At 49.1% G+C, this 23,783-nt stretch overlaps 1 protein-coding gene across 1 annotated transcript in view; it reads left to right on the top strand.

Annotated features, from left to right (window-relative positions):
* LOC146809359 (uncharacterized) overlaps positions 1 to 23,783 on the top strand; it is a 133,803-nt gene that overhangs the window by 92,062 nt on the left and 17,958 nt on the right. Inside the window, exons 3-4 of the mRNA XM_085616158.1 lie at positions 10,212 to 10,313; positions 20,144 to 20,380. Of these exons, the coding sequence (XP_085472284.1) occupies positions 10,212 to 10,313; positions 20,144 to 20,380 (339 nt within the window). The remainder of the gene's footprint in view (positions 1 to 10,211; positions 10,314 to 20,143; positions 20,381 to 23,783) is intronic.

The following is a 23,783-nucleotide window of genomic DNA, read 5'->3' on the forward strand; positions in this document are numbered from 1 at the left end:
CCAGGGATGAGATGGCGATTGGAAATAGGCATGTTACGGCTAGTGATCGGTGATTTTATACTTATATAGTTTCTTACTGATAGCCTGGTCATCACACATTTAACGTGGCCCATTCATCTCCTGGTGAGCGTGTACTGTACACATCTAATATTCTGTAAATCCTGTGGCGATCACGTACAGTACGAGACGCATTGGACACCATGGAGAGCAGGTATATTTTAATGTCACAGAGACCTCATCAATTAGTTAATAATCAAGAGCAACTTGTAAAGGAAACTGTTGGTATTAGATACACAATGTCAGGGTTGTAGAGTCTCTGATAATGCCGGGTGCGCACTATCACGTATGTCCTCTCATCGTGAGCGACCCCGCTCATAAACATTCACTGAGATCTCTACTTTAACCATACTTTGAGATAAACTTTCCATTTTAGGTCAGGAATTTTCAATGTAGCAGACCAATGATCTGGATAAAATCTCCTTTACAAGGTAAAGAAATGCATACATGAAGCAGACTTCTAAATTAGTTCCAATGTTGGATGAAATAGAATGTACACTGAGACAATACTTCTGATGCTGAGAGGTGTTCCAAGGTCCTGCTGACGCCTGGGTCTATGCAATGTACTATTGTAGATCCTACTCTTTAGAGACAGCGACTGAGAGTCCTGCGCTCAAGACACTGACACAGAAGACAGTGCACTAGACGCCGCATCAGGGTGCACACTCTCTCTAAGCCTATACTGTACTGTTTAACCCCAACCACAAATACATTCCTGTACTCTCCAGCCACATTGATAAAAAAAGGGAAAGTGTAGAGCTTGGAGGCACAGTTGAAGGCTTCTCTGGGATAAAGGCAGCAAATACAGCACAGAGACCGGTACTGACAGTACAGAGCCCTGCCTTCTGGTGCTACTAGGCGCCTCTGCCACATGGAAACTACAGACCACCCAGCCCTCCTAACCAGCCTCTCCTCTTGCATGGTTTTCTCCCAAACCTTTTCGTGAAGGTTGGCCTCGTTTGCATTCACCAGCAATTGATCCAGTTGGAATCTCACCGATTCTAATTCAGCACCTCTGGGTGTCCTGTGCCGACCCCCGATATCGCAATCTATCAATAAGAAAGTGACACCCATCTCTGACTGATGACGCAGTCAGCATCCAGCCTTCAATGTCGTTAATCATGAACATCCTAATTCAGAGAATTATATTTATTGGATGTCGAGGAAGAGTTCTAAATTGGATCAAATCATTCATTTCTGAAAGAGCGGGATTGGCTGAAATCTGGCAGTCCACTCCCCCCTCATACATGCTGAACTGGAGTGTAGCACCAGAGGGTCATTTTCCCCCTTGCTTTTCAATATCGGCATGCATCCACTGGCTGCTCTCTTAGACTCAACTCTACATGAATGCGGACAACACAAACCTCTAATGCTGCCGTCCATTGGTGGAAGCCCATAAGTATTGTAATACTATAATCTACAAACTCCCCCGTTTGAATTTAAAATAGAATGTCAGCTTTCTATGGGCGTTTGTCTATTTCCATCAACAAACCCGAGTCTCCTACTAGACAAAGAACTTTATTTGGCTCCCCAAGCACCTGCGATCCGCAGGGCCGGTTTTACCCGGCTTAGCGCAGCGAGAGGCGCACTCACTACCTTTCCTCACTCCCCAGTACCACACCCAAGTGGAGAATGCACTGGTACAACTGACAGTGGGTTATAGCAAGAACGTCAGCATTTAGCAGCCAGAGATTAGGGGAAAAGGAAAAGGGGGGACCCTTCTCCCACTCTAGGCAGGTTGCACCGCCTTCAAACAGGGAAGGAATACTGTTCAAGCCTTCGGCTTTTGCCCATAAGGCCGTTTTTGCTCACTCTCCACTTTGCTTGCATCAGAATTGAACTAACATACATCACATGTACCGGATGTACATCTTCTCTGACCTTCTACACATTCCCACAACCCGGAAGCTAAGCTGAAGTGACAGAGAATTGACCGCAGCTGCAGAAAGCTCAGGAGCTCTCCGGGGGCCACTGCACGCGCTCACCCTTCATTGAGGACATCTGAGAGATCTATTCTGCAATATGTCCTGGCAATAGGTAGCACCAAGAGGCTTATTTACAAATTACCAAGAACTGTAACAATAAAAATGCCTTTGCTACGTGGTGGTACCAGCCAAGCTCAAGGGGAGAGCTTGTGGCCTCAGGGCTACAGCGGGCGACCTGGAAGCTGGGAAGCCGGGTTCGAGTCTCGGCAGGGACGCTCCAACATCCCGTGATTCTGGGCCAATCACTTAATCTCCCGGTGCCTAACAAAATGTGTCCTTTGTAACGCAACTAGTGCTCGTGTAAAGCGCTCTGATACCTTCGGGTCAAGTTCGCATAAAAAACTCAAATCGAAAAAATAACAAGTGCAAACCTGGTTATCACGCAGATGTAAAGATGCAGTCATCTCAGTGAGATGTCCCTAGCTTTAAACCAAATCCGAGCCTCCTTTGTAAAATGAAACAGTCCCCTCCTCCTGCCCACCACTGTGCAGACTCTAAGGCGGTGCCACTTTAATACAAACACCTTCTGCTGAACTGTGCTCTCTAATCCACTCGTACCCCTTTAATGGACACTTACTGTCCATGGAGGCCCTTGCCTGATCACAGGCCCCCGAAGACTTTACCATGTCACCCCATCCATGAAAGGCCCGCGCTGGCTCTGCCTTTCAGCCTAAATCAAATAAAAACCGTACTGTGCCAATAACAAAGCCTTGAAAGTCTCCAAGCCTGGCCTTTACAAGCACATTACCACAAGAAAACCATAGATCTATACACAGGCTTCTCACTGCATGGCTGTCACTTCAGAAAACCCACAATGAAGGGATGCACAAGAGGCGTTACCTCTACGTCCCTCGTCCTCGACCCAGTCATCACTAATGAGGTATTCCACAAGACAGGAAACAAAACAGGAAACGCTTTTGTAGGCTCCACCCACCCTCCCGTCAGGGGCTATAAGAACCCAGCCAACCAAAAGCACATCCTGTTTTGTTTCCTGTCGGTGGACCTGACGGGGACGCTGGGGTAGGTGCCGGGCACTTACCTGCTTCGTGGTGTCTTGTGGTGTCCTCCTCTGCTGGGCCTTGGGGGCGCTGCTGGACCTCCGTGGGACTTCGTTGAGTCGGGATGCGGGGCTTCCTGGACTCTGCAGGTTCCTGGTTGCTGGTCCTGCTGGGCTGTGCTGGCTTCCTGAGGTACCTGTTCCGCTGGTCACGTGAGTTTCTCCTTCTGCGGATCACCTGAGTGCTCTGTCCTCTGTTCTGTCAGTCATGGCGGTTGGTTTGGCGCACCCGGGTTTGTGGGGCCGGGCGCTCCGTCTGTTTTCCTTCCCTGCCTTCTGTGTGTTGCGCCCGGGGTGGGGTCCGGGCGCTCCGATCTCCGCTGCATTTCTGGAGCACTCGGGTTGGGGTGCAGAGTGCTCAGTTTTCGGTGGCGGTGCTGGCTACGCCCGGGTGGGCTCCGGTGGCGTTACTCCTCTTGATCCTGGGAGCACTCGGGTTGGGGACCGAGTGCTCCTTCGTTTTCCGACACTGTCGACAGCGCCCGGGTGGGCTCCGGTTGCGCTGCTCGTCTCCGGCCAGGGAGCGCTCGGGTTGGGGGCCGAGTGCTCCTTCTTTTTCAGGCAGTGTGGACAGCGCCCGGGTGGGCTCCGGTTTCGCTGTTTCCTTTTCCTGGCTTGCAGCACCCGGGTGGGCTCCGGTTGCGATGCTGCAGTTCATGGATTTCGGCCTTCGGCGGCCGCGCGCTGCCTTGTTTTCTGTTTCCGATTTTGGCCACGCCCCCCTTTTGCCTCGGTTTCTGATCTCTGCCGGGTTGTTGGGGGCGGGGTTTTTCTAGGTTCCTTTTCTTGAAAAGGAGGTTGGTCGTCTGTTCTCGGTCTTCACTGCACCGTGTTGGTCTTGCTGTTTTGCTCTGCTGGTTACTTTGTCTGCTGCTTTGATGGGGAAGCATCATAGGAAGAGGAGGCATGTGTCTCCTGTGTCTTCTTCCTCTTCTCCTCTGGACGGTGCGGATCCTGTTCCCCCTGGGAAGCGTCCCAAGCTGGATGATGACCGTTTGAAACGTCTTATTTTGGAGACCTTATCTGACCTGCAGTCCTCCATAAAGTCTGCTGGGGGCCGTTCTGGTGGGTACGCGGCCCTTTACTCTGACATTTCCTCTTCGGGATCCTCTGATGATGCTTCTTTGGATGCGGTGGATCTTAAGGGCAAGTATATCTCCAGGGAACTGTTGCCGGACTTACTTTCTCATGTGCGTGGGAACATGGGGTTCCCGGATGACGCTGTGGCCAGTACTTCTGCGGATGCAGTTCTACCGCAATTTCGGAAGCCTATTACATCTTCGCTTCCTGTGCATCCGTTTGTGATGGATGTAATCTTGAATGAGTGGAAGGACCCTGATCATATTATGTTGCCGCGCTTCATGTCGAAGCTCTACCCGTTGCAGGACATGGAGGAGTCCTTTCCTGAGTCTGTGCAGGTGGACTCCATTGTCGCTAGTTTGGTTGGCCGTCCTTCCATGGCTGATGATAACATTCTTCGCGATGGGGTGGATAAGAAGATTGACTCTGCTTTGCGTAAATCCTATGCTGGTTCTCACCTTGCCATACGTTCCGGTATCTACGGTGCTTATGTGGCTCAATCACTCCTGACTGACTTTAAGACTTTGTTTTCAACTATGCAGGAGGGCGGCTGCTGTCCTGATTTGCTGGAATCTATGGAGCGTCAGACTGAATTCCTTTCGGATATTGCTTTTGATTCTGTGCGTGCTTCTGCTCTGTCTTGTGGTTCCTCTATCGCTGCCCGTAGGAATCTGCTTTTGAAGGGTTGGAATACTGATGCCGCCCAGAGGTCCATGGCCTTACGTTTACCTTTTACTGGCCCTCGTCTCTTTGGGGATGCCTTGGAGGCCAAACTGCATAAGGTGTTTAAAGAACGTAAACATTCCTTTTCCTTCCGGAGGCAGCCTCCCCGTAAAGATTTTTCCTCTTCGCAGGCCAAGTCTTTTCGTCAACCTTCCCGGTTTCAGCAGTCCTCCTTTAAAGGTTCTCGTGGAGCCGGTCGTGGTTTCCCTCGGAAGTTCCAGAAGAAGCCTCCTCGAGATGCTGGTCCTGGGCCGCAGCGTTCCTGACTATGCCCCTCCGTTCGTGGATCCCACTGGAGTGACGCCCGTGGTTGGTGGGAGATTGAGGTTGTTCCTTCCAGCCTGGCGTCTGTCGACCTCGGATCAGTGGGTGCTGGATGTCCTGGACCGGGGGTATCGGATCGAGTTTCTGTCCCCTCCGCCTCCCTCGGGTGTGGTGCGGACTCCGACTCCCTTGTGCCACTCCCGTCGCCAATCCTTGAGGGACGGTGTTCAGGCCCTGTTTTTCAAGAAAGCTATTGTTCCCGTTCCCAGATTGGAGTGGGGTCTGGGGACCTATTCGATTGTTTTCCTGGTGCCGAAGGTCACGGGGGGGTTCCGGCTTGTCATCAATCTCCGGAGTCTGAACCTATTTGTGAAGAAGATCCCGTTCAAAATGGAGACCTTGCAGCGAGTGGTCCCGCTGATTCAGGCCGGATGGGTGTTTACTACTCTGGATCTCCAGGACGCCTACCTTCATGTGCCGGTGGCCCGGGAGGATCAGATGTTCCTGCGTTTCTGCCTGGAGGGTCATCATTGGCAGTTCTGTGTCCTTCCGTTTGGTCTCCGGTCCGCTCCCCGGGTGTTCACCAAGGTGGTTGCTCCTTTGGTGGCCCTTCTTCACAGCCGGGGGGTGTCTGTGTTCCCCTACCTGGACGATTGGCTGCTCCAGGCTCCCTCCCCGGAGGTCATGTCTCAGCACCTTTCATTGACCATCCTTACGCTAGAAAGTCATGGTTTTCTGGTGAACTTTCCAAAGTGCCAGCTTCTTCCTGCCACTCGACGGACTTTCATTGGGGCCATCTTCGACTCCGTCCTGGGCAAGGTGTTCCTGCCGGATTCTCGGATTCAGCGTCTTCAGTCCCTGTTGCGGATCTTGTTGTCCCAGGCTGCGGCCCCCCTTCTTCAGTGGCTCGAGGTTCAGGGTCATATGGCCGCTACTGTCTTCACGGTGCCCTGGGCCAGGGTTCATCTGCGGCCTCTGCTGTGGCATGTTCAGCGTTGGGTGCCGTTTCCAGTTCGGGACTATGCTCTGTCTGTGCCTGTGTCCTTGGGGGTGGTGTCGGATCTCCAGTGGTGGCTGGATTCCGCGAATCTCTCAAAGGGGATGTGGATTCACCTGCCGCCTCCTTTGGTGTTGACGACGGATGCCAGTGCGGCCGGTTGGGGGGCCACGTTGGGTCAGTGGTCTGTTCAGGCTCGCTGGCTCCGGATGGAGTCCCGTCGCTCGTCCAATTGGAGGGAACTGTCTGCTGTGGCCAGGGCTCTTCGTTTCTTCCATTCCCGTCTGCTGGGGTGCAATGTCCTGGTGAGGTCGGACAACACCGTGACTGTGGCTTACATCAACCACCAGGGCAGTACTCGCAGCCCTTCCTTGAATTTGGTGGCTTGTGCGATTGCAGGTTGGGCGGAGCGTCATCTTCTGGCTCTCTCGGCTCAGCATATCCGGGGGGTGGACAATGTGGTGGCGGACGCCTTGAGTCGCAGGTTTCCATCTTCCCTCTCCCTGTGTCTCTCCCCCAGGGTGTTCCGGTTGATCTGTCGGAGGTTCGGGACTCCCCTGCTGGACTTGTTTGCCTCCCGGGCGAATGCTCAACTCCCCCTGTTTTGTTCTCGGGCCCCGGAGTTGGGTGCTTGGGGGGTGGAGGCGTTGTCTCTTCAGTGGCCCCCTTGGTTGCTGTACGCCTTCCCCCCCTTCCCCCTGATTCCTGCCTTCTTGCTGAAGGTCCAGCGGTTGGGTGCCCAGGTGGTAGCGGTTTTACCTCACTGGCCGCGGAGGTCCTGGTTCCCTTTGTTGTTGAGCCTGGCGGTGGGCCCTCCTTGGATTCTGCCGCGTTATCCGTCTCCCCTGAGGTCCCCCTCCCCTTCCCTCCTGGTCCCTCTCACCTTGGCGGTTTGGAGGTTGAACGGCTGTCGCTTGGGGTCCGGGGTTTGCCTGATCACCTCATCACTGTGATGCAAGGGTCTCGTAGGGGTTCCACTTTGTCCTCCTACTCTAAACATTGGGCTTCTTTCTCCTCTTGGTGTGCGGGGCTTGGTCTCTCTCCTGTCTCTTGTCCTATCGCTTCCGTTCTGCAGTTTTTCTTGGATGGTTTTCAGAAGAAATATGCCTTATCTACTCTGAGGGGCCAGTGGGCTGCTCTTCGGGCTTTCCGGGATCCAGCTTCTCTTCCTCCTGCGGATGGTTTGTTGGTTTCCCGTTTGTTCCGGAGTTTCTCTCTGTCATCTCCTTCTTCACGCTCTCCGGTTCCTCCTTGGGATCTCTCTTTGGTCTTGGGTGCTCTGCAGTCTGCTCCTTTTGAGCCATTGGAGTCAGTGGACCTTAAGTTTCTTTCTTTTAAGGTGGCGTTTTTGGTTGCTGTGACTTCTGCCAGGCGGTTGGGTGAACTCACTGCTTTGCGTTGTTCTCCTCCCTTTTTGCGTTTCTTGGATGACGCGGTGGTCCTTTCTTTGGATCCTGGTTTTGTTCCCAAGATTCGTTCTAAATTTCATTGCTCTCAGGAGTTGATTCTTCCTTCTTTCTGTCCTTCTCCTTCTTCCCCTGCTGAGTTGTTGCTTCACTCTTTGGATGTGCGGCGTGCTTTATCCCTTTATGTGCACGGTCTGCGGGGTTCCGTTCCTCGGACTCCCTTTTTGTGACTTTTGGTTTGGCTGGTCAGGGTAAAGCTGCGTCTCGGCTTACTCTTGGTCGCTGGATCAAGTCTGTTATTTCTTTGGCTTATCAGGGATCTGGTTTGCCTTGCCCTTCTGGTGTTCAGGCCCGTTCCACTAGGGGTGTTTCTGCTTCCTGGGCTGCTTTTCATGGGGTTTCCCTTGATGAAATCTGTCGGGCTGGGACGTGGGCCTCTGAGTCTACTTTTGTGAGGCACTATCGCTTGAATTGTGCTCTGTCTGACCGACCCAATTTTGGTTGTGGTGTGTTGCGTGCTGTGGAGGTTGTTCCACCTCCCTGATTCTGTGTTTTTTTCATTAAAATGTTTTTGCTGCACGCCTCTTTGTGTTCGGTCTCTGTTTTCTGTGTGGTTTGCCAAAGGCCTGTTGTTGGGGGTGCTTTGGTATGCCTCATTAGTGATGACTGGGTCGAGGACGAGGGACGTAGAGGTAATGCTATGATTACTTACCGGTAATCCCCATTACTCTTAGTCCTACTCGTCCTCGACCCAGTCATACTTCCCGCCCGCCCTCCCTATCCAGGCCTTTGTTGCTTGGTATGTCAGGATGTGCTTTTGGTTGGCTGGGTTCTTATAGCCCCTGACGGGAGGGTGGGTGGAGCCTACAAAAGCGTTTCCTGTTTTGTTTCCTGTCTTGTGGAATACCTCATTAGTGATGACTGGGTCGAGGACGAGTAGGACTAAGAGTAATGGGGATTACCGGTAAGTAATCATAGCATTCTCGTGCAAGCCACTCTAATTATAGGACAAACTGCCCCCTTCTTTATCTCCCCATGCAATATCTCCCCCTCTCGTACAAACCCGGAAGTACAGTCTTTTTCTGACAACACCACTGTTGTTTGCACGTGCTGCACCTTGTTATGTCAACCACACAATAGGACTCAGAATCCCTGCCTTCTCATCACCCCCCATCCACGAGACTTTGTGAAATGCGTTTCTTGCCTCGTGCACTATTTTGCATTTCAATGCACCTGGCCACGCTGTCCTACACGATCTATTGTAAACAAGCATTGGCAAAGCCAAATGGACTGGCCTTGGCAAGTATGTGTGCTGGTTATTTCTTTCTTTTTTAATTAATTTTTATTGCAAGTATACACCACATAAATAAAAAGAAGAAAAAAAGAAAGCATGACTACCTAAATGTGGTGGATACATGCTTGCAATAATAACAAATAAAAAACGAACCACTATATAATTTTGAAACCACAATATGAATGCTTTCTGACATGCAGGTGTACTTAGAATTAGCATAGCAACTCTTTGAATTATTATTGTATATCCCATGAAAATCTGATTCTTATTGCAGCAAAGAAAAGTTACTAATATGTTTCAATTACTATAACTCAAAGACATAATTTGAGCACATGGATAATTAAAATTAAAAATAGTATAAAGAACGGAAAAAGAGTGACTGTATCTAGGCCACACCTACATTTCTTGTTGTGTTTCCGTTTCCTCATTTACCCGGGGGCAAGGCTCATGCAAGTCACTGAGACCTCTATGTCCCCTATGTCACCACCTATCCAGTATCCATCTTGTGAACCCAAGCCTGAATGTCCGCCACATAAGGTGGATGCTAGCACAAGCAGAAGGCTGGGCAAAGAAAAGGTTTATGTGACAGGAGAGATCATTGTGGGAAAAAATACTTTGTCAGCCTAGGGAGGTAGCCATGTTGTGGGTAAAAACGCAACTTTATGAAACAGCTTTCTCGCCTTGGTCCTATAACTACTCAGCGACAAACACACACCACACTCATAGGACACTGCCAGGTGTTTCTCTCCAACCCCCCACTTGACACCATCCACCCATTCAGACAACGCTCTGGTGAACCCTCTTCCTTCTTGTTTCCCTGAAAGCACAAGGCATGATTTGCACAAACAAACTCCCAGTGCAAGCAAGGTCATCTTCTGGGACATTGGGTAAACAACACCAGGAAGCACGTGTTGATGTGTACACATGCAGAAGAGTTTCAAGAACACAACATCTCAGCTGAGGTGGAGAGGGGTCTCAGCTTTGAGTGATAAGCTCAAAGTCTTCCCGGGAGTGCTTAAATCAGGCCTCGGGGCAAAACCTTGTCGCAATCAGGTTCACAACTTGTTTGCTGGAGCGTCCCACCGATCCCGTGGACCAGGCTGACAATGTTGGGGGTCTTCTAAGCCTGATGATCAGTACCAGGTAGGTGTGGTTGCTGGGAATTGATTTGTCCTAAATAATACCTGTAGGATATTGTTTCTACTGGTGTCTGCCAGAAATCAGGCCTTGTTGTCTCAATTCGCCAGAATATGGGAGTTCCCCTGTAAGATATGGCTCTCCTGGCAGGACATAACTAGAACTGCTGATTGACTTTTTTCTGTCTTTTTCACCCTTTTTGAACGCATAGGACCAGGCGGCATGCAGATGGCATGTTCACCAGCGACTTCAGTCGCGCAAGAGGATCTTCCGCCATTCGCAAGCTTGTCAACTCTGTCCTGGGAGGAAAAAGGTAAAGACCCCCTATTTCGTTAATGGTCATAGTTGCGTTACATAAAGTTAAACCTTGAAAAAGATTTCTGTGCAAATGATGGCCTATCTTACAAAATTTGTATTATTTTTGGGGATACTGGGGAAAACTATTTTGTGGCTGTTCAAACAAAAAGGACTACATGGGCAGAGGAAACCTTACATATCCTCGCTTTGCCAAGGAGACTTTCCATTGCTCTGTGTGCACAACACAGCATATCAGTGTAAGTTATGCTTTGTGAGCCTCTTCTAGACAAATTGGTGCTTTACCATTTGGAGAGCCATCAGGAGGCAAAAGGAGCTGGAAACATGTCTCATTGTAATGTTTTTATTTGTCTTGCATTATCTAGCCATTGGAAAGAAATAGTTAGGGGTGTGGAAAATTCCTGTAAATCACCTTCACATAATCACGCGAAATTTCAGTAAATTTCTGCATAATGCAAATCTGCAAACATGGTATTTCACGCTATACTTTAATGCAAAATGCATCTCCGTGTCACTTTTTGGAGCGAGGACGCATTTAAACAAAAGCACCGTGAACAACAGCCACATACTTTCTGTTATTCTGGTGCATGCATTTTTACCATGAATGGTATGTAATTATGCAAAGTGGCATCATTTCGTGAATTCTGCAATACAAGCATAACCTGAAATTAGGCAAATTATGCTGGTATAATATATATTTCGCCATGACCTAGAACTAATGCTCTGCAATAGAATTTCTAATTTTGACTGCTTCAGCTGTGTCCCTTTTGGTAATAACAACCCACAGCATTTGTGTTCTTGAAGCTTTTTTACTCCCTTTCCCCTCGCAGTTCAATCAATCAAGTGACTTGTAAAGCTTGACTACTCACCCAGGTCTCAAGGCGCTGGGGGAGAGGGGGGGCTTGCTATTTTGTCGAAGGCACTGTTGTTCAGTTGAAGAGTCAGGTCTTGAGGTCCTTCCTGAATTGAGGCAGTGACGGTGACTACCTGAAGTGGAGAGGCAGGGTGTTCCAGGTCTTTGCTGCGAAGTGGGAGAAGGATCTTCCTCCAGCCGTGGTCTTGCGCATATGTGGGACAGCGACCAGGGCCAGTTGGGCACAGTGGAGGTCTCTGGTGGATGCGTGGAATGCGAGGTGGTGGTTGAGGTATGCAGGTCCCGCGTCTTGTAGGACTTTGTAGGCATGTGTGAGGAGCTTGAAGTTGATTCTTTTGTTGACTGGGAGCTAGTGGATGTCTCTCAGGTGGCCGGTGATGTGGCTGCAGCGGGGGGTATTGAGGATAAGTCTGGTGCACATGTTCTGAATGTTCTGCAGTTTCTTGAGGAGTTTCTGGGTAATCCTGGTGTAGAGTGAGTTGCCGAAGTCGAGTCTGCTGCTGATGAGTGCGTGGGTGACCATCTTTCTGGACTCTGTGGGCATCCACTTGAAGATCTTTTGAAGCAGGCATAGGGTGTGTAAGCAGGATGATGAAACGGTGTTGATGTGGCGGTTCATGGTGAGCGAGCAGTCCAGGATGATGCAGAGGTTTCATACGTGGTCTGTGGGTGTGGGGGATCCAAGATCTGAGGGTCACCAGGAGTCCTCCCAGGCAGAGGGGGGTGGAGCCCAGGATGAGGACTTCGATCATCTCTGACTTTAGCTTGAGGCAGCCGTCTTTCATCCAGGCTGAGACAGCCTTCTTCCCGTCGTGGAAGATGTTTTTGCCGACTGTGGGTTCGTTGGTGAGGGAGAGGATCAGCTGGGTGTTGTTGGCATACGAGAAGATATTGAGTCCGTGGTTCCTGGCGAGTGGGGCCGTGTAGATTTTTAAGATAGTGAGGCTCAGGGAGGAGCCCTGAGGCACTCCGCAGCAGATCTCTGTAGGTTCAAAGTGGAACGGTGGTAGTCTGACTCTCTGTGTTCGGCCAGTGAGGAAGGAGATGATCCATTCCAGGGCTTTGTCACGGATGCTGGCATCCTCACATCTTGTGCATACTGTACGGTGGGAGATGGTGTCGAAGGTGGCCGAGAGGTCCAGGAGGATGAGGGCTGCAGTTTTGTCTCGGTCGAAGAGGGTGCGGATGCCGTCTGTGGCAGCGAGGAGGGCGGTCTCTTGATGTGGTTGCTTCGGAAGCCGGATTGGAAGAGCTCCAGAAAGTGATTCGCTTCAATGAACTCGGAAAGTTGAGCGTTGATGGCCTTCTCGATGACCTTGGCTGGGAAGGGGAGCAGAGAGATGGGTCTGAAGTTTTTGAGGTCCTTTGGGTCGACTGAGGGATCTTTCAGCAAGGGGTTGATCTCTGCATGTTTCCAGTCTTCGGGGCAGGTGGCGGAGTTGATGGAGCAGTTGATGGTGCGGAAGAGTTCGGGGGCAATGTTGAAGATTTGGTGCAGGCAGGGGTCCGAGGGTGCTCCGGAGTGGATTCTCTTCATGATCATGAGGGTGTCGTCACCGGTGATGGAAGTCCAGCTGAGCGGGGTCTGCTGGAGTCCGTTGTTGTTGGGTGCGGTGGTTTCGAGTGGGGTGAGAGGGTCATGGGTATCGAGGCTGTTGAAGCTGTCGTAGATCTCCTTAATCTTGCAGTGGAGGAAGGTGCTGAGGTTGTTGCAGAGTTCTTGGGAGGGTAGGATGTCTGCCGTTGTCTTTGCTGGGTTTGCCAAATTCTTTGACCATGGAGAAACGTTCTTCATATTGAGTGCGTTGGTGTTGATCCTTTCTTGTAGGGCTGCTTTCTTTGTTGTTTTAATGAGGTGGTTGTGTGCACTGACAGAGGATTTGAAGGCTGAGCGGTTTTCTGGGGTCTTGCTGCTCCTCCATCCCTTCTCGAGCCGTCTACAGGTGCGTCTGGAGTCTGGACTCATGAAGTGCGGGAGAGAACCAGCTGGGTTTTTTGTTGTGTCGCTTGCCTGGCATTTTCTTGAGGGGAGCCAGTGTGTCGGCGCAGTTTGAGATCCATCGGTAGACGTTGCGTGCTGAGATATTGGCATCCGCGGAAGACAGAGGTGGGGTTTTGCTGAGGAAGGTGGTGAGCTGTTCTTCGGGGTGACCTTGTTCCAACTTCTGCAAAGGTTACGGTGGGCGCGGTGGTGTACGGTGGGTTTGGTGACGGAGGAGTGGACACAGCGTTGGTCGGTAAAAAGCACCTCGGAAGTGTGGCAGAAGGTGATGTTGTCACTGGCAGAGGAGATGGAGTCGAGCATGTATCCTACTTATCGGGTTGGGGAGGTGACCTATTGTTTGAGCCTGATTGTGGCGAGGTCCTCCAGCAGGGACGATGTGTTCTTGTTGTTGGGGTTGTCCAGGTGAAAGTTGAGGTCGCCAAGGAGGATGTAGTCTGAAGAAGCGAGAGCGTGGGGTGCGATGAAGTCGATGATGGAGTCGATGAACGGTGGATGGGTCCGGGGGTGGTCTGTAGATGAGGGTGCCATGGAGGGTGGTGTTCGGGTTGGTATGGACCTGGATGTGGAGGTGTTCCATGTTGGTTCAGTGGTTTTCCGAGTGGGTGGAGAGGAGGAGGGTGCTTTTGTGTACGATGGAGATGCCTCCACCCAGTTTGTTGATGGGGCCCTCGTGAATGATCTTGTAGTCATCCGGGACCACACCCCTGTACTGCTTCCTGCGCACTGCAAGCCCACCATATATCTAGCCATCTAACCCCTCATTCATCCACTGTTCTTTCGACTTGCACACAGCACTTCAGCCAGCTAGCACCCATCTATCTTCACACAACACTACCACCAGCCATCCATCTATTCATCCATACAATTATCAGCCCATCCTTGGTCTCACTACACTTCATCCATCCATCCATTCATCTATCCATCCATACATCCATCTTTACACAAATGTTCAGTCATCCATCTTCACACAACACTTCACATAACACATCCTTCCACTTTCACATAACCAGTGTGCCATCCAGCTACCCAATCACACTCTTCAGTGCATCCCCCATCCCATCCCTGAATCCATCCAGCTATCATTAGGTATGATCAGATGAGGCTACAGTATATTAGAAGGGGTTCCCGTTAAAAGTGATACATGGTATAGTGGTAACATAAGCCCCCTTGTACGATGGTCACACATCTCCTTCTGCAGCTTGCAATTCACCTTGCTGTCCTCACAGGGTAGTTCAAAGTCATCCGATATGAGAAGTCCAAGATGCACAAGGTCAAGGACAGCTTGCACTTCAGCATTGCTTCTGCCCATCTTATACCTGTTCTCTGCTCTATGTGTGAGGGAAACTTGCACTGTAGCTACATTCCAGTTCCAGTTTCATATGTTCTGGGTGTGAGAGAAACCAGCACTGTTGCTGCCTGTGAGGCAAATGTGTTACTGGTAATCAATCACCATGCAAATGTGTGAACTATTGGCATTGACAATGATTCTTTACAGTTTTATTTAAAATGTGCTTTCTCTGCCCTTCTTTTGGAAGCACAGACAAGAGAGACAATTGTGTTTTTCCTTTCCTTGCTTTAAATATGCTCTACATAGGTAGACCTCAAGGGGTCACTGTAGTATCAGGTTACAGTTCTATTGGGCATTTTTAGGTTTGGTGTCAGCCAAGACATTTTTCTTCTGCCTGCTACAGCACACAGCACAGCCCAGCCCACTCCAGCCATTGGCTAACTGCACGTAAAATAAAAACAATCAATTGAAGCCATCATCCAGATTGTACTTGCACTAGTGATGTCCCGCATTGACTATGCTAATACCCTATACCTCGGCATCCCAAAGGGTCTGAGCCAAAGACTGCAGCTGACCCAGATTCATGCAGCTAGATTGGTCTATCAACAACCTAGGTATTGCCATACCACACCCCTACTAAAGAAACTGCACTGGCTTCCAATTGCACAAAGAACATTGGGGCAGATTTATGAGGCCCGTTGCGCCATCGGAACGTCACTTTTTGTGACGTTCCGTGGCGCAGAAGCCTGCGTGATATTTATCAGGCAGCACTGAGCCACTTTTTTTGGCTTAATGCTGCCTCATAAATATCAGTCCCTTTAACGCAGTGTTCTGCGTTAAAGGGGTGTGCAATGGGTGTTGCTGGGGGCGTTCCCAGCAACATCCATGGCCTTTTGACACTGCCCCAGATTTACGAGAAATCGTAAATCTGAGGCAGCGCCAAAAGCTTACGCCTCCCCAGGGGAGGTGTAAGGGAGGCGCAACGGGGAGAAATATCTTTATTTCTCCTCGTTTTTCCTTTTTCTGTGTGTGCTGCATTCTGCAGCACCCATACAAAGAGGAAAAACCTCTTGTGATTATTTTTGTACAGAAAGGTTTCCCTTCCTGTACAAAAATATTCATCTCCGCAAGGCAGGCAGCCTTGCACCATGGTGCAGAGGTGCCTGCGTTGGCGCAGGCAGCTCATTGTGCGCCGGCGCAGGGGAAAAGGACAGGAATGCGCCGCATTTTATAGATACGGCGCATCCCTGCCCTTTTCTTTTGCCGTAGGGAAGCGCAGCAGGAAGGCCTGCTGCGCTTCCCTACGGCAAAACCTCATATATCTGCCCCCTTGTTTAAAACAGGATCTTCAAAATCTGGCAGAGTAAAAGGCCCTTTTTTCTCCTCTAGAATACGGAACTATACGCCAAGGGACAACCTAAGATCAGCTCATGCTAATATTCTAGAGGCTCCCAAATTCTACAGAAAGAAGCTAGGGGGAATCTAGGTTCCCTGTGTTGGCCCCCCGGCACTTGGCAAGTTTTTCCAACCAACATAATTGCAGCAACCTCCTATGAGCAATTTAGAAATCTACAACAACATGGGTCTTCAGACAAGCCTCTGACTGAGCCATTTCTCTGCCCTGTCACTAGTGCTCACAGGGCCATGAAACCTATTGGTGACACTAGTGCTCACAGGGCCATGAAACCTATTGGTGAACGTGCTCTTTAGAAGTTCCTTATAACATAACAACATAATATAACTTTCAACAAAGGCATGCTGCTCTTTCACAAAGAACCCATCCACAAACAATTGTGTTTCCTTTCACTACCAGGGACTACTATGGCAAAGTGGCTTGTGGGGCCCACTGGCGGGCCACCAGATGTAGCCCAGACTTAATTCTTGGTACCTGAAACATAAGGGACAAAGTAATAAACTGCGCTAAGTTGTACTTCAATGAAAATCAGGGATTGGTAGACTCAGCAGTGACCCTCTGGGAGGCTTTTAAACCTGTAATAAAAGGGGGGCTCAGGCAATAATAGGGGGCAAGAAGGGCACTCTGCTGCAGTGTGCAGTGATATAAAGGGACATATTGGAATTGGAATGGGTGGCACAGGAGGAGTGGGTTGGAATCAAACAAACAGGATCTTCGGGCCTAGGCGGAGAACCTCGCAAGAAAGCATGCACTACACAATGTCGATTAATCGATGTGGAGAACAAAGCCGCTAAATTATTAGCGTGGCTGGAAAGGCAGAACAGAGAGAGATCTTGTGTGTTGGATATCCGAGACGAACGGAAACCTTTGCCATCTATCATGAGGTGTTATACACCTCCCGGACATCCATGACTGATGCAGACTGCAGGGACTTTCTCTGAAATGTGGCTCTCCTGGTGCTGTCGGAGGAGGACTGCGAGGCCTTGGATCTAGACCTGACCAAAGAAGAAATAGCGAGAGCACTGAATGAGTTTCAGTCGGGCAAGGCACAAGGTCCTAATGGCCTACCAGTCGAATTATACAAGGGTCTAGCAGGAGTGGTGGTTGGACCAATGCTAGCAATGTTCTAAGGAGCTAACTCCACGGGGTGCCTCCCCATTGATCAAAGAACGGCTACAATACTGTTCATACCTAAGGAGGGTAAGCCCCTGGCTGACTGTGGGTCGTACCGACTGATTTCGCTGCTGAATGTTGAGGCCAATGTGATGGCAAAGGCCCTGGCTACTAGACCGAAGGGGATCCACCCTGATCAGTTGGGGTTTGTCCACAACAGAAGCACTCGGCTCAACCTGAGGCACCTTTATGGGGTGCTACACCCTAGCGGGTTGGAAAGGGAGGCGCAGACAGTGGCATTGGCATTGGAAGCAAGAATGGCATTCGACCCAGTGGAGTGGAATTACATGTTCGTGGTGCTGGAGAGGCTTGGCTTTTGCCTTTGATTTAGGGCGTGGGTTGGATTGCTCTACCAGGCCCCCATGACCAGAGACAGGGTTAATGGCACGCCGTCACGGTGCTTTGAACTCCGAAGTGGTACGCGACATTGTCCCCCATGATGTTTGCACTGGCAGTTGAACCCCTGGTTACATGGATTAGACGGGACCCATTGATGTGGGGTATAGAGGAACCAGATAGAAGGAGAAACTGATCTCCCTTTACACAGATGATGTGCTTTTGTACATTGTACGCCCTCACTCTTCCATTGTCCGGGTTATGCAGGTGTTTCATATTTTCGGTGATTACTCTGGGTACACGGTCAATTGGTCCAAGTCCGTGGGGTATCCCCTGTCCGGGGAGGTTCCCCGCCTGCCTCGGAACTGTCTGGCCCCAGTGGGCCAGGAGTAGTTCCGGTATTTAGGGATATACATAACGCGGGACCCACTGGAGTTCCGTAGGAAGAACAGGGAGATATGACACACTGGGGATCCCTGCCACTGACGTTAATGGGTAGAGCAGCCAATTTTAAAATGATGAGCCTTCCGAGACTGCTCTATATCATACAGAATACGCCCTGCAGTATTCCACCGGCTGTATTTAGGGGCATTGATCAGGAGGTTCGTAAACTGTTGTGAAAAGGGGAATCTCCGAGGGTAGCATTAGCCAAACTACAGTGAGGTGTATACGATTGAGAGCTGACGGTCCCTGGTCGTGTATGACTGGGTGTTTGCCGACCATCAAGACCCAGCATACAGGGTGGACAGGGCGGTCATAGGTCGGGTGGGTATGGGGGGCTCCTGTATGGTTCAGCAGGAGGCGGCTGCCGGCCGTGCCATACACAAGTAGTTGTTGATGTGTGGAAGGCGGCCACCTGGTTTTTGGGCTGGAAGGAGAAACTCACCAGTCAGATGCCACTTTGGTATAGCGCACTGCTGCCGGAAATAGGGTGGCTGACAGGGTTCCGGAGGTGGGAGCTCATAGGTGTAGAACATCTGGGGGACATTTGGAAGAACCGGGCCTACATACTATCTGCTCACCTCCAAAGGGAATTCGATCTGGCGGAGACTGAGTGATTCCAATACCTACAGCTAGGGCACGCTCTTAGATGCCATCTGATGGAGGGGGTACAACTGCCTGAGTCCTCACTGCTGAAGGACCGAATACTGACCGAGGTTCTATCGAACAAAGGAGTGTCCTTGATCTGTAGGAAAATAATAAATAATTCCCCTGATCTACTGGGCTCCCTGAGATCAATCAGCATGGGAGAAAGACCCGGGGGTTCTTGAGGATGATGACTGGGCGAAGGACTTTCAGGGACCACGTCAGGTGGCTATCAGGGTGCGTCCACTTTAAAATACTCCACAGGGTTTACTATGCACAAGTATTCCTGCACAGACTAGGAAGAGCAGAGTCCCCGCTGTTCAGGAGGGGCTGCGGGAGCGGGGGGTCCTTAATTCATACCCTTTGGGACTGCCCCTTGATACAGGGATTTTAGGCGAGGGTGACGGCGACACTGACCAGGGTAGTAGCGATGGAAGTCCAGCTAGACGCAAAATGGCTACTTCCGGGCAGAAAAGAGGAGCAGGATTGGCCTGGGTACACCGGAACTTGGCTGAAACTGGCAGCTGGAGTCGCTAAGCGCAATATAGCGGGGGTGTGGGGGAGATGCACCTGGACTGGTGCAAGAGGGTGGACTGTGAGGTCTATAAAGCGAGAGGGTGCCCTAAAAAATGGGAAAAGGTATGGAGGCTTGAAGAATGTACAGAGGGTAACGGTGATTAGAGAATTGTGGGAGGGACTACAGGATAATAGGTAGGAGGGGAACAACAAAAGTACTGTTGTGTTGGCTGTAAAAGCGCTGTATCTAAGATCATACACAGTGCGGAGGAGTAGTGAGCTCTGTCGGGCCCACTGTATAAGCATTGCTACTCAAACATGTTAATCTCATGTGGTGGTCGCAGACTGAGTTTGGTTTAATAAAAATATATTTGTTTAAATACTGTGGCAAAGTATGTCCTCTGAGACAAAAAATATTTACATTTTAGCCATTATTTTGTATTAGTGAGGGCCCAACAACTCCCTCTACTATAAAGTTTTGCAAAAAAACATAACAAATCAGAACAATCATTGACAAAGCCAAACGGCTGCTTTTCAGAACTTCCACTTCTTCCATCCCACTTCATTTTTCTTCTCGTCACTTGTGACAATATCTTCTCTCTTCTCATCACATGTGACAATATCTTCTCTTAGGGCTTCAGTAGGGCACCCTTCTCCGAAGCTTGATCAATATGAGAATACAAATATTCTCACACATGTTCCTGGTGATACCAGTAGCTGGTAGTATCACAGCACAGCCATGATGAAGATGGAGTGGCAGGGAGTCATGGTGAATCTCATACACTGCCAGTAAAAGCACAGTCTCAATTGAGTTAGCTCAAAATACTTTGGATTGAGCATTGGTGAACCTTCTGAAGTGGTCTTGATAAAGATACATTTCTGATTTGTGAATTTGTCCATGATATGATGACAGCATTGTGGCACCTTATCAATGAGATGCCTCTTTATTACCGTGAACCTGACACTAGGCATCCTACGGTAACCCACCTCTCGAACATAACACTGAGATGTTTCGTAGACAATAATTGCAATGTCAAGAGAGCCATCGGTGACCATGGGAGTCTTCTTGCTTTCACGATGAGGGGGTTATCTGTGCACTGCGCCTAATGCTCACACGATCTGTAATGTTCCTCCAGCTTTTCAAAGGAGCGTCGTCAGGAGAAAGATCTCAGCTCAATGGAGGCGGGTGTCTTTGCTCCCGTAAAGTCATTGCACCAGAAGAATGACTTCAACACTCAGGACAGAGTCCTGAAACCTGAGAATTGGCAGCAGGAGAAGAAGGAGGAGGATGTCAAAGCCCAAAAGAGCCTGAACGTCATCGCCCACAGCCCTGATTACTTCTTTCTGACATCTTCAGACTTAAATGACAAAAGGTAAGAATGCTTTGAGGTATCATAGGGCTTAATCCTGCCATGATCTCTTGCATGATGTTGGGTTAGAACTGTCCTTTATACGCTTAAGCCTGTGATTGCTGTGGGCAAATTTGAGTTTTCTCCTTGTAAGAATAAAAAGCAAATTGTTGGGCAGTTCTGGCTTTTCCAGGGTTCCCTTCCAAACTGGCATCTGGTGAAAAAAATCATAATTATCCTTTTTTTTTCTCTTCTTTTTTCTGAGTTTTACATAGCGCGAACTTGACCCGAAGGAATCAGGCATCAGAAAGCTCTACGTGAGCACCAGATGCGTTATATAAGGACACGTTCATTTTTGTTAGGCACGGGGAGATTACATTATTTGCCCAGAATCACAGGATGCTGAGCGTTGTTGCCGAGACTCTCGAACCAGGTTCCCCAGTTTTAAGGTCGACCGCGTAGCCATATGCCTCATCCTCTCCCCGCCAGTGTACAAGCCAAGAACCGCTGCGACATTGCCCTCATCATAGTTTGTCTGCGACAAGGCGGAGAAGCAGATACAGCACCATTCTATATGTGCGGACAGCATGGGCGTTAATTTGTGAGATCAACTGGCAAAAAAGGGCAGAAAAGCAGCTGCTGCCCATCCCGCACGGCTTGAAACAAGGAGAGAGGGGACAACTCCAATAAGGTCCAAGATTCCAAGAAAAGCCCCAAAGCGGTGATATTCACAAGGGCAGACTTTCTCATTCACCAGACATCTCTGTTTACTGTGTGAGAAGGGACAGACACCCACCTGACTCCCCCACGGTTGAACATTTAACCAATCTTGAAGTTTGGGTTTCATGAACTCCTCAAGACCTGACTATATGGGTTTTCACGTTTACATCTTGTAGTTGTACTGCTGAGATATAAATGTTACCTTTAGAGCCAAGAGACTCCACATATCAGTGTCAGAGAGCTTTATAAAAAAGAAAAAATAGAAATAAAATAAAATAAACGCTGATGTAAGCAGCCAAAGCACACTTTCAACTCCTGAGAGGAGCTTGCACAGTTTACACAGTGAAGACTCAACTCCCAATACAAACCCTGAGTGTTTGAACATAAGCAGCCCCCCAGACCCAGGAAGAGGGGAGCTGACAAGGCAAGAAAGGAGGAGGGGAGTTCAATCTATACAGCTAGGACTCCACGCCAAGTTTGTTTAAATACATATTCGAACACTTGAACCTGTACACTTTATACTGGGGCTTGGTCTACAGCTTCCTATAAGTCCTGCCTCTTCCCTCAACCCTGAGATTGGACAGTCTGTGTAATGAGAGGAAGGTACAGATGAACACCCCTCCACCAGAACCCATTGACACCCTTGACACGCCCCAAAAAAGAGATAGCGAGGAAGAGCCTGGGACCAGTGAGCCAACCCTAGCTGTATCACACAGCTAGAGGGGCACCAGGGCCTGTGTGTCATAGCAATAACTCCAAGGGCCTTCCAGGCCTCCTGGTTACCTTCCACCGTGCCCTGCCTTATCCTGATCAACAAGACTGGTCTGTAGATGTGACCACAACACAGAAGGAGAACATCTAGGCAGCATATGTAAAACTATAAAAACTATAAATGAATGGAAACAAAAAGACAACTTCACTAAATGCAGAGCTGCATCAAGCATAGATTCTGTCTCAGGGAAACCAACAAACCAGACTTCCCGGTGACAGGTTACCAATTTATGTCCGATGGGAAGGGGAGGGAATAAAATATTTAGTTAAATTTAGATGGCTAACTCGGTTGCCTGTTTCACGGACATGACCTGCAGTCAGAATGTAAAGACTGTGATGAGGAAGAGTGAGGAGGTGGTAATGATTATCTGTAAAATTAATATAGAGCAAACCAGCAAACTCTGTGAACTTAAACAAGCATTTTACTGATCTTAATATTGGAAACTTAAATTTAAGGAAAACAGGGCACTTCATTTGCTAATATCACTGGCCTCTCTAGACTTAACACACAAAAGTGTTTCTACAGGAGCACTGCAACAGAGGCAGTGAGTTATATTATGTATATAGGTGTATTCAGTGTTATTTCCTTAGCATAAAATGAAGTCCTGATGATTCAGCCATTCCATAGGAGACTGGCCTTTCTCTGCCTGGCTGAGAGGTCTAGAGCTACTGGACTGACTGGACACCCAAGACTGAGCAGAGACAGGGCTGAGAGGCAATTGGATGGGGGCAGAACCCTGCAGCCCATCTAGAGGCATAATACACCATCTACAGACAGCTACAATGGAAGGCAGTAAGATCTTTTTACATCCCTTGACACCTAGACAAAAGCCACTGTGTGGCTTATTTACACATCCCTTGCACCGCAGGTACGTCACTTTTTCCCATGTTTAAACTGGCGCACCTGCGGCACAAGGGCTCGTAAATAAGCCCCTGTATACTTAACGCTATAAGGTGGTACTTAGTGTTCTTTTAGTACACCAGGGGCTAGGCGCACTCAATGTTTTCATGGTTGCAAACAGTCGATTCTCTGTGAATGAGTTTCTAATGATTCTGTAGTTTACTTCAGTGAATGAGGCTATAATGTGAAGATATGGTGTGTGGGTCAGCATTCTGGAGGCCTATGTGGTTCCTGTGTAAAATGTTACTGTCCAGGTGGACCCTCCGGTTCCTAGACTCATAAGACTGAAGACGAGTTTACTTATGTCACGACTTGACACTGGTTTCCCTGTAGTTATTTGAGATTTCACCATCTTTGAAGGTTGGATGGATCACTCCCATAGGTGCAGAGAGAAGGGGTGTTGGGTGGGTGCGTGGGGACGGGGGGGTGAAGCACCCCCAAAATAACCATGCTGGGACTCCGAAGGCGGGAGAGCATTAAAGATGACTTTATTTTGTCACATCTCTACTGTGCAATCAAAGGCTGCGGTCAGATGTCAGTCTAGTCTTCTGATACACTGCTGCTTAGTCTTTTAACATGGAGAGAGACTGGCATTAACTTTTCTTTCTCTTACTGCAGTTTGACAATTTTGTAAAGTGACAATATTGCTGGTGTGAAAGGAAAGTCTAAAGGCTGTCGTTTTCCTCTATCATCCAACAAATTCTAAATACCTATAAATGAACTGTACTCGTAATTCAAAATAAACAAACAAGAAAGCACAAATGAAGTGCTTTGTTATTTAATTCTGTAGTGTGTTGGAAACAAATTTTTTAATAGGATCCTTACAAATTAAGACACTGTACTTGGTGATACGCAAATGACAAGTATCCACATATTATTGTTGAGCGCTATATATTTTATCAGTAAAACTGTGGGCCCGATTCACAGAACTAACTTAAGACAAAATCCTAAACTTACTACTTTTTGTATTCACAGAAGTTAGGATTTTGTCTTAAGTTTGTCTTAAGACAAACTTAAGACAAACTTAAGACAAAC

This window comes from Triturus cristatus, chromosome 7, assembly GCF_964204655.1.
Source record: "Triturus cristatus chromosome 7, aTriCri1.1, whole genome shotgun sequence".
Classification (NCBI taxonomy): Eukaryota; Metazoa; Chordata; class Amphibia; order Caudata; family Salamandridae; genus Triturus; species Triturus cristatus.